The 23,581-nt window shown below is 43.8% G+C and overlaps 1 protein-coding gene across 2 annotated transcripts in view; it reads left to right on the top strand.

Moving 5' to 3' along the window:
• The window catches only part of CUL9 (cullin 9), a 2,881,018-nt gene that overhangs the window by 2,756,547 nt on the left and 100,890 nt on the right, over positions 1–23,581 (top strand). For both annotated transcript variants that reach the window (XM_044060287.1, XM_044060293.1), the window contains exon 40: positions 19,816–19,910. In XM_044060287.1, coding sequence (XP_043916222.1) covers positions 19,816–19,910 — 95 coding nt within the window. The remainder of the gene's footprint in view (positions 1–19,815; positions 19,911–23,581) is intronic.

Raw genomic sequence — 23,581 nt, forward strand, 5'->3', positions numbered from 1 at the left:
ATCCACTACCTTCCGAAAGAGAATCTAGATCCTTAGAAAGGTGGGGAAAAAAGGTATACACCTCGGCCACCCTAGCCATGAGAGCCTTAAATTGTCAGTTCCATATGCTTAAATATCAGCAGTTTCTGTTATCACAATTAAGAAACAAAATGTCTCAACCTGAACAACCAGATTTGAAGGAATTGCAGGTTATGATGCATAGTGCAGAACAAGTGGGTAAACGCACCTTACAATGCGGCTATGATGCCTTAGAGGCCTCAAGTAGAGCTGCTGTTACAGGATCAGTCATTCGTAGACATGCCTGGCTTAGGGAACAAAGCTTGTCTGATCATGTTAAAGCTGGACTACTGGATGCTCCTTTACAAAAGGATGTGCTATTTGGTACTAATGCTGAGGAGATACTACAGAAAATGGAAGAAAAAGCTAAATCTATGCAAACTGTCAAGGCTTTTCTACAGGTACAGCCACCTTGTTTTAGCAGAAATTGGCCTTCTAAAAACTGGTCCTTTCTAGCCACGGTCAAGCCCCAAAGAGGTAGATACAGGCGCACAAGGGGCAGAGGACAATCTCAAGGATCATATAGAGGCAGACAATGGCAAACTCCAGCACCAAGAGGTGGCGAAGACAGTGCACAACAATACAGAAAGCAAACCCAATGACTTCCTCCTTTTCATGCCAAGCAAGTCTCAGCTGGCAGCCCCCTTGGGAGGAAAGCTGGCACTATTTACAAGAAATTGGCATATTATCACAACAGACAAATGGATCCTGGACATTATAAACAGAGGCTACAGATTTCATTTTCACACTCTTCCAAAAATGAGAGGCATGCCAAACCTGCCACACAATCAAAGGGCAGAGGCGCAAATACAAATTTCAAAACTCATGGACATGAAAGCTATTGAAGAGGTTCCTACTCACGAACAAGGTCAAGGTTTTTATTCCAGACTTTTTCTGGTACCAAGAAAAGGAACCGACTGGAGACCCATTTTGGACTTATCCATCCTAAATACATTTCTACTGCACCAAAATTCAAGATGCTCACATTACAGCAGCTTCTTCCCATGCTGGGCAAGGAGTTTTGGCTGGTAACATTGGACCTCAAGGAGGCATACCTGCATGTCCCAATCAGATAAAGCTGCAGAAGATACTTCAGATTTCTTGCAGGTTCAATCCACTATCAATTCTCTGCATTGCCCTTTGGCTTATCTGCTGCGCCCAGAGTATTCACGAAATGCCTGGCATCAGTAATTGCCTACTGCAGACTTCAAGGGATACAAATTTACCCTTATTTGGACGATTGCCTGATCCAAGCGGACAGCAAGCACACACTTCTGGAACATCTGGCTTATGCAACACGGTTACTGAATTCTCTGGGATACACAATCAACAAAGAGAAATCCAGGCTAACACCATCTCAGAAAATAACCTTCCTGGGTGCCAACTTGGACACGAACACCCAGATGGCCTATCTTACGCCAGAAAATCAGGGGCAACTAACTCAGTACTTCAAAACATTAGCAAATTGTACCAGGCTTACTGCAAGGAAAATCCTGCAGGCTCTGGGCTTCATGGCATCTTGCATTCTTTTAATCCCATGTGCAAAGCTGCATATGAGGAAACTTCAATGGTACCTAAAAAACCTATGGTCTCAACACAGTCACAGTTTGGAAACAATAATACCAATAATTCCATGTTTGCAAAAGGAATTTCTATGGTGGGCCCAAGCATGTCAAACAAACACAGGTCTCCCATTCTGCAAGCCTCAAGCAAATCAAGTCATCACAACAGACGCCTCAGATTACGCCTGGGGGGCGCACATGACAGGCAGGTGCATTCAGGGTAAATGGTCCCAAAAGGAAAAGCACCTTCACATCAATCAAAAAGAAATGCTAGCAGTGATAAATGCAATTACAGCATTCAAGGACCTCCTGCATCCAGGACAATTATTGATAAGAACAGACAACACCACAGTAATGTGGTACATAAACAAACAAGGAGGAACACATTCATATCCCCTGTGCAGACTAGCCATGACACTTTGGAACTTGGCTCTGGAATGGCAAATCGAACTTCAAGCACAGTACTTGCCAGGTTTGGAAAACACGCTGGCAGACCATCTAAGCAGAAATATGACAGATCCAAACGAATGGGAGTTGCATCCACAGGTGTTTACAAAGATAATCCAAGCGTGGGGAAGGCCAGACATAGATCTCTTCGCCTCCCACAGGAATCATCAATTGGAAAAGTTTTGTTCAAGGAAAAATCATCCAAAGGCCTGGAGAGTGGACGCCCTTTCATTCAGTTGGACAGCATGGACAGTGTACGCTTTCCCACCTCTGCGTCTTCTACCCAAGGTGCTCTTGAAAGCAAGAGCAGACAGACCAAAGATGATACTGATTGCTCCAGACTGGCCAAGACAGCACTGGTACCCACTCCTAAGGAGCCTAACACATACTCCTCCTTGGCCTCTATCTCTAATGCCTCTTCTGCTGACTCAGCACAGCTACAAAACTCTTCACAGTCAGCTGAAAACACTCAATCTCGCTGCATGGAAAATTCCTTAACACCACAACAGACCCTACTCTCCAAAGAGGTGCAGGATGTCATTCTGGAGGCCAGAAGGCCATCTACTAGGAAGACTTACTCCGCAAAATGGCAATGGTTTTGCTCTTGGAATGAGAAAAAAGGCCAGGACCCTAGAAAACTGAATTTGCCTCCGGTATTACAGTATCTAGCTGAGCTGCTGAACAGTGGACTTTCATTTTCCTCCATAAAAATCCATGCCTCAGCCATTTCTGCAGAATTCAACACGGATCCACCGTTATTCTCTCACCCACTTTTAAGGCAATTCCTCAGAGGGGCTAAGAATATAAGACCACCAAGGAAACAACCAGTGCCAGCCTGGGATCTTAATTACATTCTAGAAAAATTAACATTGCCTCCCTTTGAACCAGCTGCCTCAACAGATTTGCAATATTTGTCCTGGAAAACAGCTTTCCTTCTGGCCATTACCTCAGCGCGTAGGGTTTCGGAACTACAAGCCCTCATGGCTGTGCAGCCCTTTCTCATCTTCCATCAGGACAGGGTTTCCCTTCAAACCAACCCGTCATTTATGCCTAAAGTGGTATCGAGGTTAGCTTTAAATCAAGCCATACACTTACCTACCTTTTACCCCAATCCTCAAAATAAAGGGGAAAGGCTGCTACATTCCTTAGACATCCATAGACAGCTACGTTATTATTTGGACAGAACAAAGCCTTTCAGGAAATCAGAACAACTTTTTGTGTCCTATGCTGTAGGAGCTCAGGAGAAGCCTGTTACCAAACAGACAATTTCAAAATGGATAGGCCACTGCATACGATTTTGTTACTCCTATCATGGGAAATCTGTCCCTGTAGGCATCAGACCCCACTCCACCAGGGCCACAGCTACCTCTACAGCCTTCCTCAGAGGAGTTCCTACCAAAGATATTATGGAGGCAGCCACATGGAGTTCTGTACATACCTTCACAAGACACTACCACCTGCCTTTATATTCCAAAACTAGAGAAGGCTTTGCTACTGCTGTGTTGCAGGGCATTTTGGCTCATCCCAGTTCCACCTAGTGCCTACCACCCTGTGCGTAGCTTTGGGATTCTACCCATATGTGATTACTGCAGCTGTATGCACGATGAACATAGTACAGTTTTGTACCTACCATAAGTGTAGATGTTTGAGTGCTAATACAGCTGCAGTACAGGTTTCTCTCCCTCCTTCCCCTCTAGGTAAAGGACTAGTGGCTAACACCTCCTCATACAACCTATTTTGGGTTATCCTCCTATGGTGTATTTGCTTGCAACTACTCTTTTTTTATAACATTGCATTGCTTGAAGATATTTTTATATATATATATATATATATATATATATATATATATATATATATATATATATATATAATTTATGTATTGCCTTCCTTTTGGGGGCACCTGACATCTGGGGCAAGGAAGACTGAAGAATATGGCATCGGCTGTGACTTGTATACCCCTGTCGCACTGACGTCAGGGAAGAAGGCGACAACAACCGACGCCGGACCAAGACTTTGGAATTCGGCCGACCGAGGACCTGCCTGATGGCAGAGAACCCACATGTGATTACTGCAACTGTATTAGCACTCGAACATCTACATTTATGGTAGGTACAAAACTGTACTTTTTCATTAGGCTTGGCATAGATGTTCTGTTGCCTCACTTCAAAATATGTGATCTGATATTGTTAATCCTCGTTCATTCCTTACGCCTGGGTTATCGGTTCCGACCTTGGAACCGAGCCGGCCATCTTCCAAGCTCACGACAGCCACAAACTCTCGAGCTAAACTCTTACCCACAATTCCCCTCACCCTGTTACCTCAGATTTCGTTTGCTGAGTCGCCATTCAGTCGTGTCAAGCCACTTCTCTTGAGCTAAGTAAACTTCTTTGATAATACTTTATCATATTACAGTTATTCTGTTTTCTAAATTGGTTGAATAGTTATCTCTACCCTGTCGCATCCAGAAACTCTTTTTGGTTTCCTCTAGCCCTTCTTTCTTACTGTGAGGTAACTCCTTTACCATTGTTGGTAAATTCTTTCCTGCTTTACCCTTAGGTATTTTTTGTACCATTATTGGTACCTTCTTCCTTCCTTTTCTTTCTTCCTCCTATCAAGGCAGAGAAAAAAGGTAGTCCGGGATTTAAAAGATGTGTGTGGGATTTAAAAGATGTGTGGATTGTGGGCATAAGTTGCCTTTTTCGGATGCACATGCATTATATGTTTATTGTTTGGGTGTGCCTCACTTGACTGTTGACCTGCCTTGCGGGATTTGTGCTAATTTTTCTAACAGGACTTTGATGGAAAGGAAAAATAAACTGATTTTAAAGGGACTACTTAAATCTTCCTTTTCAGAGGCTATTTCTGGGGTGGAGGCTTCAACCTCTCCTAGTTCCCCTAAGAAAAGAGATGGACTCAAGAAGGCCAAGTCTCTCCCGTCGTCTCCTGCTGGAGACAACCAGGAATCGAGACCTAAGAAGGCCAAACTTTCAAGTTTGGTTTTGACTTCCTTGGCCCCGAGGCTTTTAGTGCCTAGATCCTTGGCACTGGAGCCTTTGGCACCACCCGTTACTTCAGCACCGAGTTTTGTACCCTATACCTCATCAGAAATGAGGGGCCCCTCGGTTCAGACTTCCTTATCGGCACCGACATTTTCCTCGATACAGACCTTTTCGCCGTAGACTGTTCCAACGCTAGCTTCTGCTTCGACTCCAACTATTTTCACGGCACAAACTATTCTCTCAATACCGACTACATCATTTTCCGCACAGAACCACTTCGGCACCGACCTTGTCAGTGCAGGCCTTACCTTCAGCACCGATGATCTCTTCTGTGCAGACACCAGTAGTACAAGCCTTTATGGCTCCGTTGTTTTCGGTGCAGACTTCTATTGTAGCACCATCTAAAGACCCCTTTCTGGGCTCCGAGTTTCCTGCACCCTTGAATAGACCTGACTCCCTTTCAGCTATGTCTGTGAGATCCACTAGAAGCCTCTCAGAACATGATGTCGTGCGCCTTGTGGATCAATTGCTTTTGGCCAGAGGTATCCAACCCTCTAGGAACTACTCTTCCTTTGGAGGTGATCACCCTTCTCCAAGGACTCCTACTTATTCTCCTCCTTCATTGCCTTTGAAGCCCCCTGCTATAGCATAGACTTCCCTCACTTCGGCTCCTTTCATGGACCTCACTAAGGAGTCACAGTTGCCTTTGTGGCAGGAGAGGCTTGCCACTGCTCTGAATGCTAGCTGTGACGTACGTACTCCTGTTTTTCACAGCCATCCAGGGACTCTGTGTTGGTGGGCTGATTTGCTTGAGCGGGGTGTGACCTCAGGTGGACCAGCCTTTCAACTCATGGAGAAGGCTCTCGCGTCTGTTGGCGATCCTGTGCTGTCAGTGCCCCTGTCCTCCTCTGGACTGCAATTTACACAAGACACCTTTGGCGGACACTGGGTACAAGGACCTCAGCACACACTCCCACTAGAGGCTCCTCTTGCTCTGTCTTCTCCAGATTCTCCCCCTGAGGAAGTTCATCGCAAGAGTTTGTGTAAGATGAAGCATGTGGACTCCCCAGAGGAGTCCCTCACGGAGGACACAGACTTTGATGATGGGGAGGGGTCCCCTTGGTCACCCTCTGAGGTATCCTTTGGCGATATCCTCAAAATATTTAAGCAGAGAGGTGATTGATGGCCCTCTAACCCAACTTCTGAAGAGTCTGTGTTCCTGCAGGCCTTTCGTGCCTGACCCCCTACCTCTTGGGTTACTCCACCTGCCGACTACCTTGTCCGGCTTGTCGTGCAACGTGCTTGGAAGGCTCCTGACGTCTTTGATGCCATTCCCAGCAGGCCAGATAAAGTCCTGTCCTCTCCAGATAGTGAGCCTCACTGGTCCAAAGGTCTTCCTGTAGATGCCTTGGTGGTGGTGGCTGCAACAAAGAAGGATCTGGCGGAAGAAAGCCAGACTGTCCACCCGCCCAACAAAATGTCCCGGGCGCTGGACAGATTAGGGAAGCATACCTTTGCATCAGCGACCTTTACAGTCAGGTTCCTGAATTATATGGCACATTTTACCAGGCTTCAAAGGGACTTAATTTCTGAGCTCTCTGAAACCTTGGCCGAAGCTGTGTCTGGTGAGATCTGGGATAAAGTGGCCTCTCAGTTAGCCACCCTTGAATCGATTTCTAACTCCTGCATGTGTCTGATTTCTCACGCATCAGAAGGAGCGGCTAGAGCAGCGGGTGCAGGCATAATCATGAGACGGCATACCTGGATGCACTTGAGTGATTTAGCGGAACCTTTCAAAGCTTCCTTTCTGAATGCTTCCATTGAAGCCTCTTCGTTGTTTGGACCCAAGGTTAAAGACACACTGGCTAGGTGTGAACAGGACAGTAAGACCGCTTCTGCCATGGGTGTCTGCTATTCTTCCCCTCAATGGACTTTCTCCAGAATCCAGAAGAGTGGGAAGATGTGGCACAAAAAGTCTCAGGTTTCTTTCCGTGACACACAAGCCGAGTTTTCCCCTAGAGGCAGAGGGAGAAACTGATATGGAAAACGCCCCTTTCAGGGCAGAGGAGGTCCGTGTAACCAGGGTTCCAGAGATTCTTTCTCTGGCCAATCCTACCAGCGCTCCTGAAGAGCGGCCCAACTGCTTTCCTCTGGAAGTGGTTGGGGGTTGTTTTTCTTTGTACCCTTCTGCCTGTCTAACCATTACCCCCGATTCTTGGGTACGAGAGATAATAACCAGAGGTTATCATATTCCCTTCGACCTTTGTCCCACCCCACTAAGGAGCTTACCCGACGTTCCACCCAGTCAAAAGGTAGAAGCAGCATTAAGAGATTTCAAAGCTGCTAAGAAAAAGAGTCATCCAAATAGTCCCACCAGACCAAATAGTATCCGGATTCTACTCGAGATTATTTTTAGTGCCAAAAAAGACAGGGGGCTGGAGACCAGTTTTGGATCTCAGTGTACTAAATAAATTCGTAGAAGTACAGAAATTCCTGATGGTTGCAATACAGTCTATCCTCCCACTCCTGGAGGCAGGCGATTGGATGTGCTCTATAGATGTTCAAGATGCGTACTACCACATAAAGGTGGACAGACCATCGAGACGATTCCTTCGCTTCCGTGTGGGAGCCAATCACTACCAGTTCCGAGTACTGCCCTTCGGACTCTCTACAGCCGCCAGTGTGTTCACCAAGTGCATGGCAGTCATCGTAGCTCACCTGCAACTGCAAGGATTCCCGGCATTTGCTTACCTAGACGACTGGCTCATCACCGCCCCCACCAGACATCTATTGGAAAAAGCCTTGGCATACTCTCTTCACACTGCAAAAAGGTTAGGCATAACTATAAACTGGCAAAAATCCAACCTGTCCCCATCCCATGCCATAGAATTAATTGGGGTCCTGTTGGATACAAAGAACTGCATGGCACTGATTCCAGAGCTCAGAATTTTAAGGTTAAAACAACTCATGCCCATCCTTGCAAGGCAAAGATTGACAGCACATTCTGTTCTCCAACTGTTGGGTTCCATGGCAGCTTCCATCACCATTGTCCCCCTTGCGAGGCTTCTCATGAGGCTTCTACAATTGTTACTACTCACCAAGTGGTACCCTTTTCAGTTTCCTCTCTCATCCCAGATTCGGGTGACTCAAAGATGCAAACAAGACTTGATTTGGTGGATGTCGCAGAACCCGTCGCAGTGGTCTCGCCCCTTCACACCCCAACAGCCCAAAGCCACAGTGACCATGGATGTCTCCCTGATGGGGTGGGGGGCTTTTTCAGGGGAAGACTGTCCAGGGCACGTGGTTGGACATAGAGGCTCATCTGCAGATAAATGTCCTAGAACTGAGGGCGGTGCTTCTAGCGTTGCAAGCATTTCATCCCCTCCTTCCGTCAGGGACGATTGCAGTACTATCAGACAACATGGCTGTAGTCTGTTACATCAACAAACAAGGCGGAACCAAATTGTACCCACTCTGTCGGGAGGCCATGAGAATATGGCACTGGACGATGGCTACCAACCGCTTTCTTTTACCAACGCACATTCCTGGGAGTTCCAACGTGATAGCAGACAGATTGAGCAGGTGCATTCTGCAACCCCACGAGTGGTCTATGAATCCTCTTATAGTGGCGGAGATTTTCAGCCGCTGGGGTTTCCCATGCTGCGACCGTTTTCCATCCCCAACCAACTACAAGTGCAGCAATTACTTTGCCCTGATTCCCCCTCGGGGACAGTCACCCAGGGCCACTTTAGTCCATGATTGGCCCCCGGGTCTGCTTTATGCCTTTCCCCCTCTCCCTCTCATTCCCCAGTTTATGAAGATAGCCCACCAGTTGAAGAGCAAGATAATCCTCATTGTGCCGTATTGGCCTCGGCAAATTTTGGTTCCCCTTCTTATGGCCTCACTTGCTAGATCAACCATGGATTCTCGATCCAACTCCGGATTTGATCTCCCATCCGCAGAACCTGATTCACCCCAACCTGAACAGCCTGAAGCTCACAGCTTGGATGTCCTTCAAGGATGCATCTGCAGTCCTAACAAATGGGTTGTTCTGTCGTCAGGCAGCCCTTCGGTCGGCCGGATTCCAAAGTCTGGGTCTGGCCTCGGCTGGTGTCGCACTTCACCCGACGTCATCTCTGCTGGTCTTCGGGTATAAAGGCATCAGCCGACGCCATTTTCCTCAGTCTTGCCGCGTGGCGCCCGAAGCAGAAGCTGTTCGCAAGTGCCGGTCGGTCAGATCCAGAGATTACTACTACCGAATACTACTTCGAAGACTTCTAAAAGCTAAGTACCCGTTGGGGACTCTTTCTTGCCTCAGCCGATGTCAGAAAAAGTGAATAACTGTTTAACTTGTGGGAAACAAATACCTCATAAAGATTTCCACTCTTACTGCTTACCTTGTTTAGGCCCAGACCACGACGTAGCAGCCTGTTTAGCCTGTGCTTCTTTCAACCGACGAACGCTTAGGCGTCGGTCGGAGTTTGCTGAACAGTTTTTCGGCTCAGATTTTGCGTACATTATGCCGTCGGATCCCCCGACTTCTCAAATTGTTAAGAAATGCAAAGAAAAAGACCGACACTCGCGGTCCGCGGTTTCGGCCGAAACCACGGTTAAGCAAACCACGAGTGTCTCGGTTTCGGCCGAAACCGAGCAAACGGGTCAATCTTCAGCCGAATCCATGACTACTACCGAGGCTCCTGCTACCCTAGTTGAATCGGCCTCTGAAGTTTTACCTATTAATGTGGTTCCTCTAGAATTATCGGACACCATCCCTTTGGATGTCTCTTCCCCAGCACGTGGTGCTGCTAGGCCTCCTGCAGCCATGTCTGTTAAGGCCTTTGCCAGGGCTAAAGCAGTCAAATCTGCTAAATCTGTGCCTGTTAAGCCCCCCTCACACAGGCCCAGTTCCAGTTCTCAAATGCTTACTCTGGCAGAGGATCTCATCTCTTTAATAAGGGGATCCCAATCTCTCCCAGACAGGGCCTCTCAGCCTCCAGAAAAGAGACCTAGAGCAGAGCCCCCTGAGCCAGTGTCCTCAGATGATTCTTCTGATGATTCAGACAATACAGACCATCCAGAGGCTCCTTTTTCTACTTATGAAGATTCCGATGCTGAAGAATCTATTCCTTCTGCCTCTCCACCAGAGGAATTTTCCTTTGGGGAAACCTTACATGCCATGAGAGAGCAATTCCAATGGCAGGGACAAGATTTCTCTGATTCAAGAAAAGGCTTAGGACCTTTCTACATTTACCGCAACATAGGCCCTTAGCTATACCTCCAGTTCTTCCTGTTGTGGATGATGCATTTAATGATGTTTGCACTGCTCCTGATACTTTACCTCCAGCCCCTGCCAAGCCCGATAGGTTTTACAGGGTACCGGACACTCATCACCACCTATACAAGGCTCCCCTTGCAGATCCTGAGACCATCTCCCAGGGGCCTAAGGCAGTAGCTTCGACCTCAGCAAAAAACCCTCTCCCTTCTGAAAGGGAATCCAGGTCCTTAGAGAGATGGGGTAAAAAAGTTTACACCTCTGCTACTCTTTCAGCTAGAGCTTTGAACTGTCAGTTTCATATGATCCAATACCATGAGTTTATGCTTGATCAGTTAACTAAGAAACTGTCCTCTGATGATTCCTTAGATAAGAAATATGTTTTAGAAATGGTGAATAACATTCAGCAGGTTAGTAACCATTCTTTAAAATGTGGCTATGATGCACTGGAGGCTTCATTTAGATCAGCCATGACTGGCACAGTTATAAGAAGGCATTCATGGTTGAAAGAACAGGTCTTGCCGGATCATGTTAAAGCAAAGCTATTAGATGCTCCTATGGATAAGGTCAGTCTATTTGGTTCTCCTGCCCAGCAAGTAATGAAGAAAATGGAAGAGAAGGCAAAATCTGTACAAACAGTTAAAGGTTTCTTACAGGTTCAGCCCCCAAGGTTTAGCAGGAACTGGCCTTCCAAAAATTGGTCCTTTCCAGACTCCTCTAAATCTCAGAGAGGCAGGAATAGACGTTCCAGAGGCAGAAATCAATCCAGAGGAGGTGCCTACAGAGGACGCCAGTGGCAAGGTAATAACCAACGAGGCACAGACACAACCACTGCCACTGCAACAGGACAATCACAGTGACTTGGCTCTGACACCGCCTACCAGGGAACAAATGGCAGCACCCTTAGGCGGAAAGTTAGCCTTATTTTCAAAAATTGGCACTATATCACAAGAGACAAGTGGATCTTGCAAACTATAGACCAAGGCTACAGGTTTCATTTCCACACATTACCAGAAAAAAGAGGAATGCCAAACCTACCTCCAAACCAAAAAACAGAAGCTCTAAAACAGATAGCTCAATTAACAAAGATGAGAGCTGTGGAAAGGGTACCACCTACAGAACAGGGCAAAGGATTCTACTCCAGACTCTTCCTAGTACCAAGAAAAGAGAAAAGTTGGAGACCTATTCTCGACCTGTCCGCCTTAAACACATTCATCATTGTTCCAAAATTCAAAATGCTGACCCTACAGCAACTTCTTCCCATGCTGGGCAAGGAGTGTTGGCTGGTAACTCTAGATCTCAAGGAGGCATACCTGCACGTCCCCATACGACCAAATTGCAGAAGATACCTCAGATTTCTTGCAGGATCAGAGCATTATCAATTCTCAGCATTGCCCTTTGGCTTATCTACTGCGCCCAGAGTATTCACAAAATGCCTGGCATCAGTAATCGCTCATTGCAGGCTACAGGGAATCCAAATTTATCCATACCTGGACGACTACCTGATACAAGCGGACAACAAAAGCAAGCTGACAAAAGACTTACAAAGAGTAATTTGCTTACTACAAGCCCTGGGATACACAGTCAATTTAAAAAAGTCAAGACTGATACCATCCCAAACAAGAACATTCTTGGGTGCGGAATTGGACACAGTAAAACAGATGGCATTCCTAACTGCAGAAAAACAAGAACAACTCCCTCTTTACTTCTTGGCATTAACAAAGCAGAACAAACTAACAGCAAGGAAAGTACTGCAGGCCTTGGGCTTCATGGCATCATGCATAATCCTGGTCCCCCATGCCAGACTGCATATGAGAAAGCTACAGTGGTACCTAAAGAGTTTATGGTCTCAACACAGGCACAGCTTAGAAACCAAATACCACTAATCCCATGCCTGAAACAAGAGTTCCTATGGTGGGCTCAAGCATGCCAGTCAAACCCAGGCTTGCCCTTCCACAACTTTCAAGCAAGCCAAACCATCACAACGGACGCCTCAGACCTAGGTTGGGGGCACACATGCTGGACAAATGCATACAAGGATTATGGAGTCGAGACCAGCTGCACCAGCACATAAATCAAAAAGAAATGCAGGCAGTAAAACTAGCAATCCAGAATTTCAGACGATTCCTCAAAGAAGGCCATTTAATGATAAGGACAGACAACACCACAGTCATGTGGTACATCAACAAACAGGGAGGCACTCATTCATACCCCTATGCAGAATGACTCTGGACCTTTGGAATATGGCTCTGAGCTACAACATCCAGTTACAGGCAATATTTGTACCGGAAAAGAAAACATCCTAGCAGACATGTTAAGCAGAACTACCTCGGATGCTCACGAATGGATGCTACACCGGACATCTTCAAGGCCATCACAAAGAAATGGGGAATGCCACAAATAGACCTATTCGCATCCCCACTCAATCACCAGCTCAAGAAATTCTGCACAAGGACATACCACCCACTTGCATGGAAGGTGGACTCTCTATCCTTCAGTTGGAAAGGCCTGACAGCATATGCATTTCCACCTCTTCCTTTGATGCACAAGGTACTACTGAAAATCAAAGAGGAACGCCCAAGGATAATTCTGATAGCTCCAAATTGGCCAAGACAACACTGGTATCCATTGCTGAGGAGCATGTCTCGAGGGAGAACGTGGACACTACCCCTGATGCCTTTGATGTTAACTCAGAACGACTACAACATCATGCATCCAAACCTAAAAACTCTGCAACTGACTGCCTGGAACATTACATAACAGCAACTAACCCAGAGTTATCCCAAAGGGTTAAAGACATTATCCTTGAGGCCCGCAGACCTTCAACAAGAAGGAACTATGCAGGAAATGGAAAAGGTTTGTCATTTGGAGTACTGAAAGAGGAAAAGATGTGTCAAAGATAGATATTGCTAACATCCTGGAGTACTTGGCAGAGCTTCTCCATACAGGCCTGTCCTATTCCTCCATCAAGATACATGCATCAGCTATTTCTGCAGAATACAGCTTCGATCCCCCTGTCTTCTCACATCCTCTACTCAGGCAGTTCCTCAGAGGAATCAAGAATGTAAAACCTCCTAGGAAACCACCAGTACCAGCATGGGACTTGAACTTTGTGCTAGAAAAATTGACACTCCCTCCATTTGAACCAGCAGCAACAGCAGATCTTCAACACCTATCCTGGAAAACTGCTTTCCTACTGGCAATTACTTCAGCAAGAAGGGTTTCGGAACTACAGGCCTTAATGGCAGTACAACCCTTCCTAATCTTCCATCAAGATAGAGTGTCCATGAGAACTAATCCTACATTTATGCCTAAGGTGGTATCCAGAGTGTCTCTAAACCAGGCAATCCACCTACCTACCTTCTTTCCCAACCCACAGAACAGGTGGGAAAGACTGCTGCATACCTTGGATGTACATAGACAGTTGCGCTACTACCTGGACAGAACCAAGGGCAATAGAAAAACTGACCAGCTTTTAGTAGCTTATGCAACAGGAAGGGAAGGAAAAGCAATTTCCAAACAGACAATCTCCAAGTGGATAGGAAATTGCATAAGATTCTGTTACTCCTACCATGGAAAGCAAATTCCACAGAACATAAAGACCTCACTCTACAAGGGCTACAGCCACTACCACAGCTTTCTTACGAGGAGTGGCTACCAAGGACATTATTAAGGCGGCTACTTGGACCTCCGTGCTTACATTTGCCAAGCATTACAACCTACCTCTATACTCTAGATCCCGAGCAGGGTTTGCCACTGCTGTATTGCAAGGGATCCTAACTACACCATAATTCTTCTTCCTCCTCCCCTAGTTTGGCTATGGTATTCTACCCATTTGTTAGGACTGCAGATGCATCCTTGAAGGACATAGTACAGTTTTGTACCTACCATAAATGTAGATGTCCGAACAGGTTAGCATCTGCAGTCAGGATTACCCACCCTCCTTCCCCTCTGTGGTACTCCTAGGGTATTTACCCTCCTAATAGCTAGCTAGGGGGGGATCTCTTATGGTGTATTTGTTTGTATATATGTACATACATGCTTATTTTTTGTGTTTGCCTACTATTTTTTTGGAAACATTGGCATTTACCCAAAATTTAGTTTTCCAAGAGGGCAACTGGCATCTGGGGCAAGAAACACTGAGGAAAATGGCGTCGGCTGATGCCTTTATACCCGAAGATCAGCAGAGATGACGTCGGGTGAAGTGCGACACCAGCCGAGGCCAGACCCAGACTTTGGAATCCGGCCGACCGAAGGGCTGCCTGACGACAGGACAACCCATTTGTTAGGACTGCAGATGCTATCCTGTTCGGACATCTACATTTATGGTAGGTACAAAACTGTACTTTCCTCCACTTCCAGTGATTGCCAGGCAGACTGATCTTTCTTCCCCAGTACGTGACATTCTTATTGCGCCTCATAAGTCTTCCACCAGAACTACTTATCTCAGCAAGTGGAAAAGGTTTACCATTTGGCTGAAGGAAAAAGAGATAGACCCTTTTTCAGCACCAGTACCGGTAGTACTGGAGTACCTGTCCAGTTTATTCAATCTGGCCTATCTGCTTCTACCATTTGAGTTCATTTGGCCGCGATATCTAATTTTCACAATGGTGTTCATGACTCTTCTCTTATGTCACACAAATTATGCAAGACCTTTCTAAAAGGCGTAAATCATTTGAAACCCCCTTTTAGAGAACCTAGCCAGCCATGGGCTCTGTCTTTAGTCCTGCAAGCATTGACTGTGGCTCCTTTTGAACAAGCTTTTTCATGCGACCTCAAGTTTCTTTCTTGGAAATCTTTGTTCTTGGTTGCCATCACTTCAGCCAGACGTATCTCCAAGCTTCAAGCTCTATGCATCAAACAGCCTTACTTGATCTTTCATAAAGATAGAGTGGCATTGAGAACTAATCCTTCCTTCCTGCCAAAAGTGATCTCTGAAATGTCCATTAATCAATCCATTGAATTGTCAGTTTTCTTTCTCAATCATTTTAACAGAGGAGAGTATTTTCTACATACCCTTGACATTCACAGGCAACTTCGTTTCCATCTGGACAGAACTAAGGCTTCTTGCAATTCAAATCCACTATTCCTGGCCTTTTCTGGTCCTAGACTTGGATGTGCTGTTTCTAAGGTCACATTGGCTGTAAATGGTTAAAAGACTGTGTAACATTTATTTACAAAACTCACAATATCCCTTTGACTGCAGCCGTTAGGGCTCATTCCACTGGATTGGTCACAACTTCTGCTGCCTTCCATGCTAGAGTTTCTTTACCTGACATTTGTGCAGCTGCAACTTGGGCTAGATCTCATGCCTTCATCAGCCATTACAAATTGGCCTCTAGAGGAAGAGCGTCATTTGGTTCAATGGTGCTCAGGAATGTCCTTCCATGAGAGCCTCCCAGGAATAAAGGTAGCTGGGGGCTCTGTCCCAGGTGTAAGGAATGAACGAGGATTAACGATATCCGATAAAGAAGTTATGTCTTACCATAATGTTCCATCTGTATTGTTGATCCTCGTTCAGTCATTACGACCCTCCCTCCCCCTCCTGAGGCTTATAGTGGATCTCATCATCCTGTTCCAGTAGGCTCTTTGACCAGAGGTAGCCTCTACTTCCTTTGACTTGCAAACTCAATCTGAGGTAACAGGGTGAGGGGAATTATGGGTAAGAGTTTAGCTCAAGAGTTTATGGCTGTCGCGAGCTTGGAAGATGGCTGGCTCAGTTCTGAGGTTGGAGCCGATAACCCAGGCGTAATGACTGAACGAGGATCAACAATACAGATAGAACGTTATGGTAAGACACAACTTTTTTTCTTAATGGTGCATTCCAATAAGTGGCTCTACCTCCCTTTGAGTATGCCTCAAAGGTAGGCTTAAAATGTTTACCATGGAAAACTGTCTTTTTAGTGGCTGTATCTTCAGTAGGAAGAATTTCTGAGATTGCAAGCATTATGCATTAAACCCTGTTAACGTCACATAACAATGTGTCCTTGCATGCAGACCTATGTTTCCTGTCCCAGGTAGCCAATGGAACAAATGTGAAGTAGTCTATAGATATGCCCATATTTTTTTCCCCTATGTACTCCCATAGAGAAGAATATGTTTGCATTGTTTATATGAGCAGACAGCTGAAGTTTTATGCAGACAGAACTGAATCCATCAGAGGAGATTTTCCCCTGCTTCTCTCATGCTTCTAACAGGCAGGGATCTAAAGGGTCCAAATGCACTTTGTTTACCTGGCTTTCAGACTATATTAAGCTTGGTTATTCAGAGCACTGTAAAGGTTTTCCAACTAAATCTGCAGCATTTTTAGCTAGAACAGTGGGTACATCCCAGACCTTTTTCAGAAATCCATCCATAAATGATATATCTCTAGCTCTCTGTATACTTTTGCAAGGCATTATAAAAGGTGGATGGGATTTCATGTTCTGGGACTTACCTTCAGCTCCGCAGTCATCAGAGATGTGCTTTCATGATACCATATCAATAGATTTGCATAATTGTAGTCCATCTTCAACATATCCACCACACTCACCACTGTTTTAGGTGAGCAAGGTCTAGGATGGTTTAGTGTATGTGGTTTAATATTGTTTCAGTTTTGGTTGCTTTGTTTACACTTTTCACTTTTGAGTGGCACACTAGAAATATGGAAAAGTAGTTAGGAGCATAGAGCATTATGGATAAGGGGGAAGCTTTACAAAGTTTCATGGGTCAAGCTGCTTAAGTACTACAGCCTTAGGCCTGCTGGCTGAAGCAGATGTGCCATCTATAAATCATAAACAACAGTATATTAATATGATATAATAATAATAATAATAATAATAATAATAATAATAATATATTATGTTAATATATAACATAAATGTATATTATATAATATAAATCTATGATATAATAATCTATGATATAACAATAATGTTATATTAATATGTAACTTAAATCTGTAATATACAACAATATTAATGTTAATATATTAATAAATGACAAATCTGTTGTTATAAGTACATAACTTTCATTTCTTTATGCATTATTCATAGAAGTAATTTATATACTATTCCCAAGGATATCTGGTTTGTATTATCAGACTACAGCAGATGTTAATAGTCTGTTTTTATTTTGTTGTTTTTTTTTTTTGTTTTGCTTGCTTTTTTCCTGTTAGGGAATGTTCAGTTGCACCACATGTTTTGCAGGCTTGATCCTTTGCCTTACACTGTCTGTTTTCAAATCTGCAACTACCATTTATTCTTATCGATTTTTAGTTTTTTATAATTTTATAACCCTTCAGCTTTATTTTTCTCCTTATTTTCTGGTTGTCGGTTTTACACTGTGCCATCAGTTAGCAGTTTTGTTGCACATTTGATGGTTCACTTAAAACAACTTACATCTGTAACTTTCTCAGGTTCTTAGGTTTGTGTCCAACATCCAGTCTTTTGCGTGGACACTATTTATACCACACACAATTCTGTCTTTGAGCAGTAAAACTGTATAGCTGTTCAGATTCACTGTCATGCACCACGTCTCAAAATCAGTAGTCACTTCTATCTCCTGTTTTCTGGTTGTTCGTCTTTTACCGGGTAGGGGTCGCCACAGTGGAACTTCAGTCCGCTAATGATTGGCAGTAGATTTTTATGATGCCGAGGTGCCAGCCTGACACCCAACCTTCAATGAAGGCACGCCCATTCACGCATGTCTTTCGAATGCCACTCGACCGCGGGGAGGACATGCAAACTCCACAAGGAAGGCGCTCCAGCCGAGAATCGAATGGGAGAACCTCTTGCCGTGAGGCAACAACTCTACCGCTGCACCACTGCAGCTGCTACTATCTCCTGTTTTCTGGTAAAAATAAATGTCTGACATAAGATATAGTTGTCTTTGGCACACGGTGTGGCTGGAATGTGTTTTTTGCATTCAGTCAGAGCAGTTGAATTATTTTTGATGCAGAAGTATTATTTTTGATGCTGTGCATGCTGGGGTTTGTCATTTAGCCCTTTTTCCTTAGATAAACTGTACCTGCCATTATCCCATGCTTTTGGAACAGCGTATTATATCTTCATTTTTGTTTTCTTGATTTGCAGGTGATGTACTTGCTCACTGTTTGGGACTGAACTGCTAGGCTTAGGCTTGCAATTTGGTTGTATTGTGATGTGTTACTTTATTATTTAAGTAGAGCATATGCATTTTGAGAATAATGTCAAGTTGGAAAAGAGGAGGAGAACAGCCCAATTGTAGACCCACCAAGGAGGGTTTCCTCCTAGAGTAGTTGATACATTAGGGCTGCAACTCATACATCTCAGCACATTAGATGTTTTTTCAGAGAAGACTACTCTGGTGGGCTTTCCCTTGTTTCTGTACAGTCTTTCCATCCTGCAGTTGCAGGATTGTCACATAAGCTAAGCAAGTATATATGTTGTTGTACATTATGCCTAGTTTACTTTTAGATTGGTCTCACTCATTGGATGGGAGGTCAGACTGAAAGGCTCAGGAACTAATGTGCCATTCTAGACTAGTGTGCTATTGAACTTGGTGTTGAGAGAGAAAATTGGCAGAACTGGGAAAAGAAAAGAAAATCCTTGTAGTTAACCATTGCTTTATGCTTCTATGCAGTTAAGCTGTTACAGCAAGTACATATGTTATGTACTCCAGTGTTGGCATATTCTTTGAAAATGCATTGGTGCAGGCTAGATGATGTGGGGGCCACTGGAACACAAAGAAGTATATGTGCTGAAAACTACCAATGGTTAGACTTGAGTGAAAACCACAGATGGTTGGGATGTAACAGAAAATGACTTTTGTGGATCACCGAATTATATATCACAACTAGTTTACCCACAAGTTTCTGATTTATCATACTATGCCAGTATGCACTGCAAGTGGCAGTACATGAGATGTGCAAATGAGTTTTCATTTGATGAATTTGTAATAGGTGAGAAGATGCAGAAACAAATACCTTTTTCAGATAACATTGGGTATCTATTTTACTTTGTTTTATACGCAACTGTGATGTAATAGTTCTACATCCCTTCTTTTTAGGAGGTGACCCAGCAACTTTGACTTGGTTTTTTGAAACACTCATTACTGTATACTAAAAAAAAAATGAATGAGAGTCAAAGTCAGGTTTACAGGACATAACTATTTAACAGCTTTTTTGCTTCACATTTTTGCTCCTGTGCTGTCAGGGTGACTTGAACCCGGACAAGGAGAAAGGTGAAGAATAAAGTTGGTGTGGAAGGCTTAATGTATATCACATACAGAAGAGGAAAATGCATAGTTATGTTGCTATTTCAAGTCTTTTCTTGTCACCACCTACGTGCATATGAGTTTGTAGTCAGCTGTTGTACTGTATCTCATTGTTTTGTTGTTGTGAGTTGTATCCTGAGGATAGACATGCTATGCTGAAAATGTGTTGGTGAATTTGTCATAGTGTAGCCTTTTGAAGGATGTTGACATGTTAATGCGAATAAAACGTTTTGTTCCTTGACAGGATTTTCGAGTTGGATATAGCAGGTCAAGTGCAGATGAGAAGGAGGATCACTCTTCCAATCTGCCAACTGGGGCCCTCTCAGTTTCTTCTAAAGAGTAAGTATAGCCTACAGTCTGAGTAAATTCTGTGTATGCTGACTTGCAGTTTGTGCTTATTGCATCTGGAAGAACTGAAGCTGTAGCAATGTTATTAAAGTGCTTATGTGACCAAGTTTGGGTGAGGCAATGTCTTTTGTAGGTCACATGCATACAAAATACAGAATTTTTCACGTCCTATCAGTAGTACAGATTAGCACTTTGACTGCGGGTGCCATTGCAGTGACTGACTTGACATTGTGCTGGGATAAAAAAGAATATGTGTATTTATATGCATAAAAGTGCTGTGGAATGTAGATGATGCAGTTCTTAGGCTCATTAGTGCCATGTGCTTGTATTAATGATGATAGGATCTGATGCTTGCTGGAAGCTACAAAAAAGAAGACTTGGACATAGAAACTGCTCTTTCATGTTCCATTCTGAAAAGGAATCCTTGCCATACGCAGCATTAAAAGATACGGTAAATAGAAAATTACCTACTGGTTTTGTCACTGAGGAGTAGAACAGTGGCCAGCCTAATGAACAGACTACACCCCAAAAGCGGCAAATATCTCTGAAGGGTTAAAATTCTGACTGCCCCATCAATCCTATAGTTCCATTGTAGCCAACCTTTATAAACAGTTAAGTAAAATACTGAGGTTTTTCTTCACATGATGTACCAAAAGTATGATGCATCCAAGCCGAATATCCTCATTATTTCTGTTACTTTAAATTTGCAGCCATTATTATTCTGCAGGAACTCATAAACTCTTGGTTTAACTGGTGTTTATCTCAAGATGACTGTATAGGCCAGTCTAGATGCTAACTTCACTGTAAAATTGGTGTTTGTGAAGCTGAAAGTGGCTCAGACTCTAAATCTGTGTACTAAATAATGGCCAAATCTTCTACAGTGCACTTCAGCTAGTATGGCTTAAAATGATGGTTCCCATTAGCAGGTGATGTCCTTTTCTAAAAGTTATCTGGACTTTTCTTCTGCCTGTATTCTCCTGCAAATCCGTATTTCCTGCTGACATCATTGTTGGAACAACCAGAGACACCAGACTAAACTTTCCTCAGTTCTCTTTTACCTTTGAAAATCAGCTGAACCCACTATGCTATTTAAATATAACTTACAATTTAGTTTAGTTATCATTTTCTGTGAAATTGAAGTCATCATCTTTTACCCTTGACATTCTTCTGTGCATGTGACCAGAAAAGTTAGTTGTCTTTGTGAGGATATTAATCTCAATTTCTCCTCTGGAAATGGGACATGGACTCGGTGAGCCTACTGTGTTAACAAATTTCAAATAGATTTCATCACTGTACTGCTCAGGTCATTAACATTTCCAGAAGTGCAACAACTGATGTACTGCTGACAATTGACTCGGCTTCACCAAATGCCATTTCAAAAGTCAGCGGAGATTTCCTAAAAAGCATTTAACTGAGAATTAAAATAGCTTTTGTTTTAACTTCCCAAATGGATTTTAACACATCTCAGCTGCTTAATAGTTCTGCAGTTATATTTTTAACATTGTGCTGTTGGCATACCACACTGTAGCATACACAGTAGTGTAATGCTGCCTCTACAGGTAGACCTCACACTTTGTGATCATTGGCCATGTAGAATCTGCTTAGAGCTCTTTCACATTAAGAAATCAAGAAACACTACTTTTCTTCTTCCTCTTCATTGAAAAAGAAGTGAAAAGTCTCATATTCATCCATAAAATGTATTATATCTTTCGTACATGTACAGGGTGATTTTATATCTTTCCTTTCATTCACTCAGACCATTCTAAAACAAGTTTTCACTTTTTTCCTATTTCAAAAAGCCTAACTTGAAAATGCCTAGAACACACACACACAAATCACATTTTTGGATGGGGCAAAACCAGCTGCACCTCCCTGCCCTGTAACTTTTATGTCAGTGCTTCTGTTGCAAAATAGTGAGGGGAAGAAAGCCTGCAGTGCCTTGTTAGTTCACTCTGTACACAAGTACATGAGAGTTGGAAAAACTGAAATTAAATCAAAGAAAAATTGCTCAACAAAGCAGTGAGCTGCAAGAGCTATTAAAATGTATTGAGCCCTAGCCTTTTAACTAGGGGATAGGATAGGAAGGGGAGCTCCTGTAACACACCATTTGTTTGCTGTGATCAATAGTATTATTAGACAAGAAAACTATCGTCAGGAGGCAGACGGCCCAAGATATCCCACAAATTCAGAATTTGATAACTCTGTTAGATGACCTGAGGAAAATAGGTGCACATTTGCTAACAAATGGTTACTGTGATTGCAATACCCAAGTTAACCTTTGATGGTTAAAATTAGAAAAATAAAGTCACAGGGAAAGATAAAAGGATGGCATGATTGCTTGACTATGTAAGTGATATATATCTGAGAAGAGAAATGCTAAAGAACTGGCACTATAATATTATAATTGTAAAATGTAATATATAGTACTAATAAACATGCATAGTAATAATGTAGTAGGTGAGCTAGTACAAGATCCATGTTCATCATTCCCACTGCTGCAGTAGCCTTTAGGCTACATGGGTTTTGCCTTGCTCAGGACACAACTGGCAGGCCTCCAAAAGCTCTGGCTTACTCCCACAGTTCCACTCTGACTGCTGATTGGACAGCACTGACGAGAGGAATGCTTTCTTGTTTCTCATAAAGAAGCAGCACATTGGCTTCACAAGAGCATCAGCCAGTACTTCAGCTCCTTTCTGGCAGATAAGTCACCTTTTGAGAACCCTTTCACTTAGAAAAATAAATATTTATGTTATGTATATTTAAATTCTATGTACAAAAAAGTATATTTTTTTACTTTTGTTTTAGCTGTTTTGACCCTGTAAAAAAACTGATGTTCTTCGTCTCACATTGCTGCAGTCATAACCTGTGGGTAGTCCGCTGTCCTCGGTCGGCCCGAATACCAAAGTGTTAGGCTGGCGTCGGTCTTGGGTGCTCAGAACTGACGTCAGTACGCAGTACTACTTAAGCGCATGACCGACGCCATATCCTCAGTCTTTCTTGCCACATGGTCCGAAGCAGAAGCAGCATTTGCAAGTGCCGTTCGGCGTCCTGAAATATTCGTTTTTCGAGTTTCAGACCGAAAACCAAGTTGGGCTAAGTACCCCGTTGGGGAATATTTTTGTCTTTTCTTGCCTCAGTTGTTCCGGATGTCAGAAAAAGTTAATAATTGTATTTCTTGTGGGAAACAGATACCTCATAGGGGCTATCACTCTCTCTCTATTCCTTGCTTGGGGCCTGAGCACGACGTAGTCGGGTGTCGCTTTTGCGCTAGATTTAATAAGCGCACCATTAAACGCAGATTAGATTGTGCTAGGCTTGTTTTCGGTAAGCGGTGTAAGTACAACATGCCGTCGGATCCTCCGACGCCCGCTACCGCAAAGAAGCGAAAAGATAAATCGTTAAAGTCTAAACAGGATGAGTCGTCCGTTGCGGACGCCGGTTCTATGGAAACTACAGTTGAATCTGTGGATCCAGCCGAGGTCTCGGCTGAATCACAGGGGGAACCTTTAATTTTACAGGAATTGGCCTCTCAGGAGTTAGGTCAGGCCGAGGGGGCTTCTCAAGTTTCTGTAGTCCCATCTTTACAAAAGGTTAGTAGGCCTTCTACTTCTGTCACTAAGGGCCCTGCTAAAGCTAAACCTGGTCTTCCTGGTACAGGCATC

Source organism: Protopterus annectens, chromosome 1.part0, assembly GCF_019279795.1.
Source record: "Protopterus annectens isolate FY-2018-M chromosome 1.part0, PAN1.0, whole genome shotgun sequence".
NCBI lineage: Eukaryota > Metazoa > Chordata > Ceratodontiformes > Protopteridae > Protopterus > Protopterus annectens.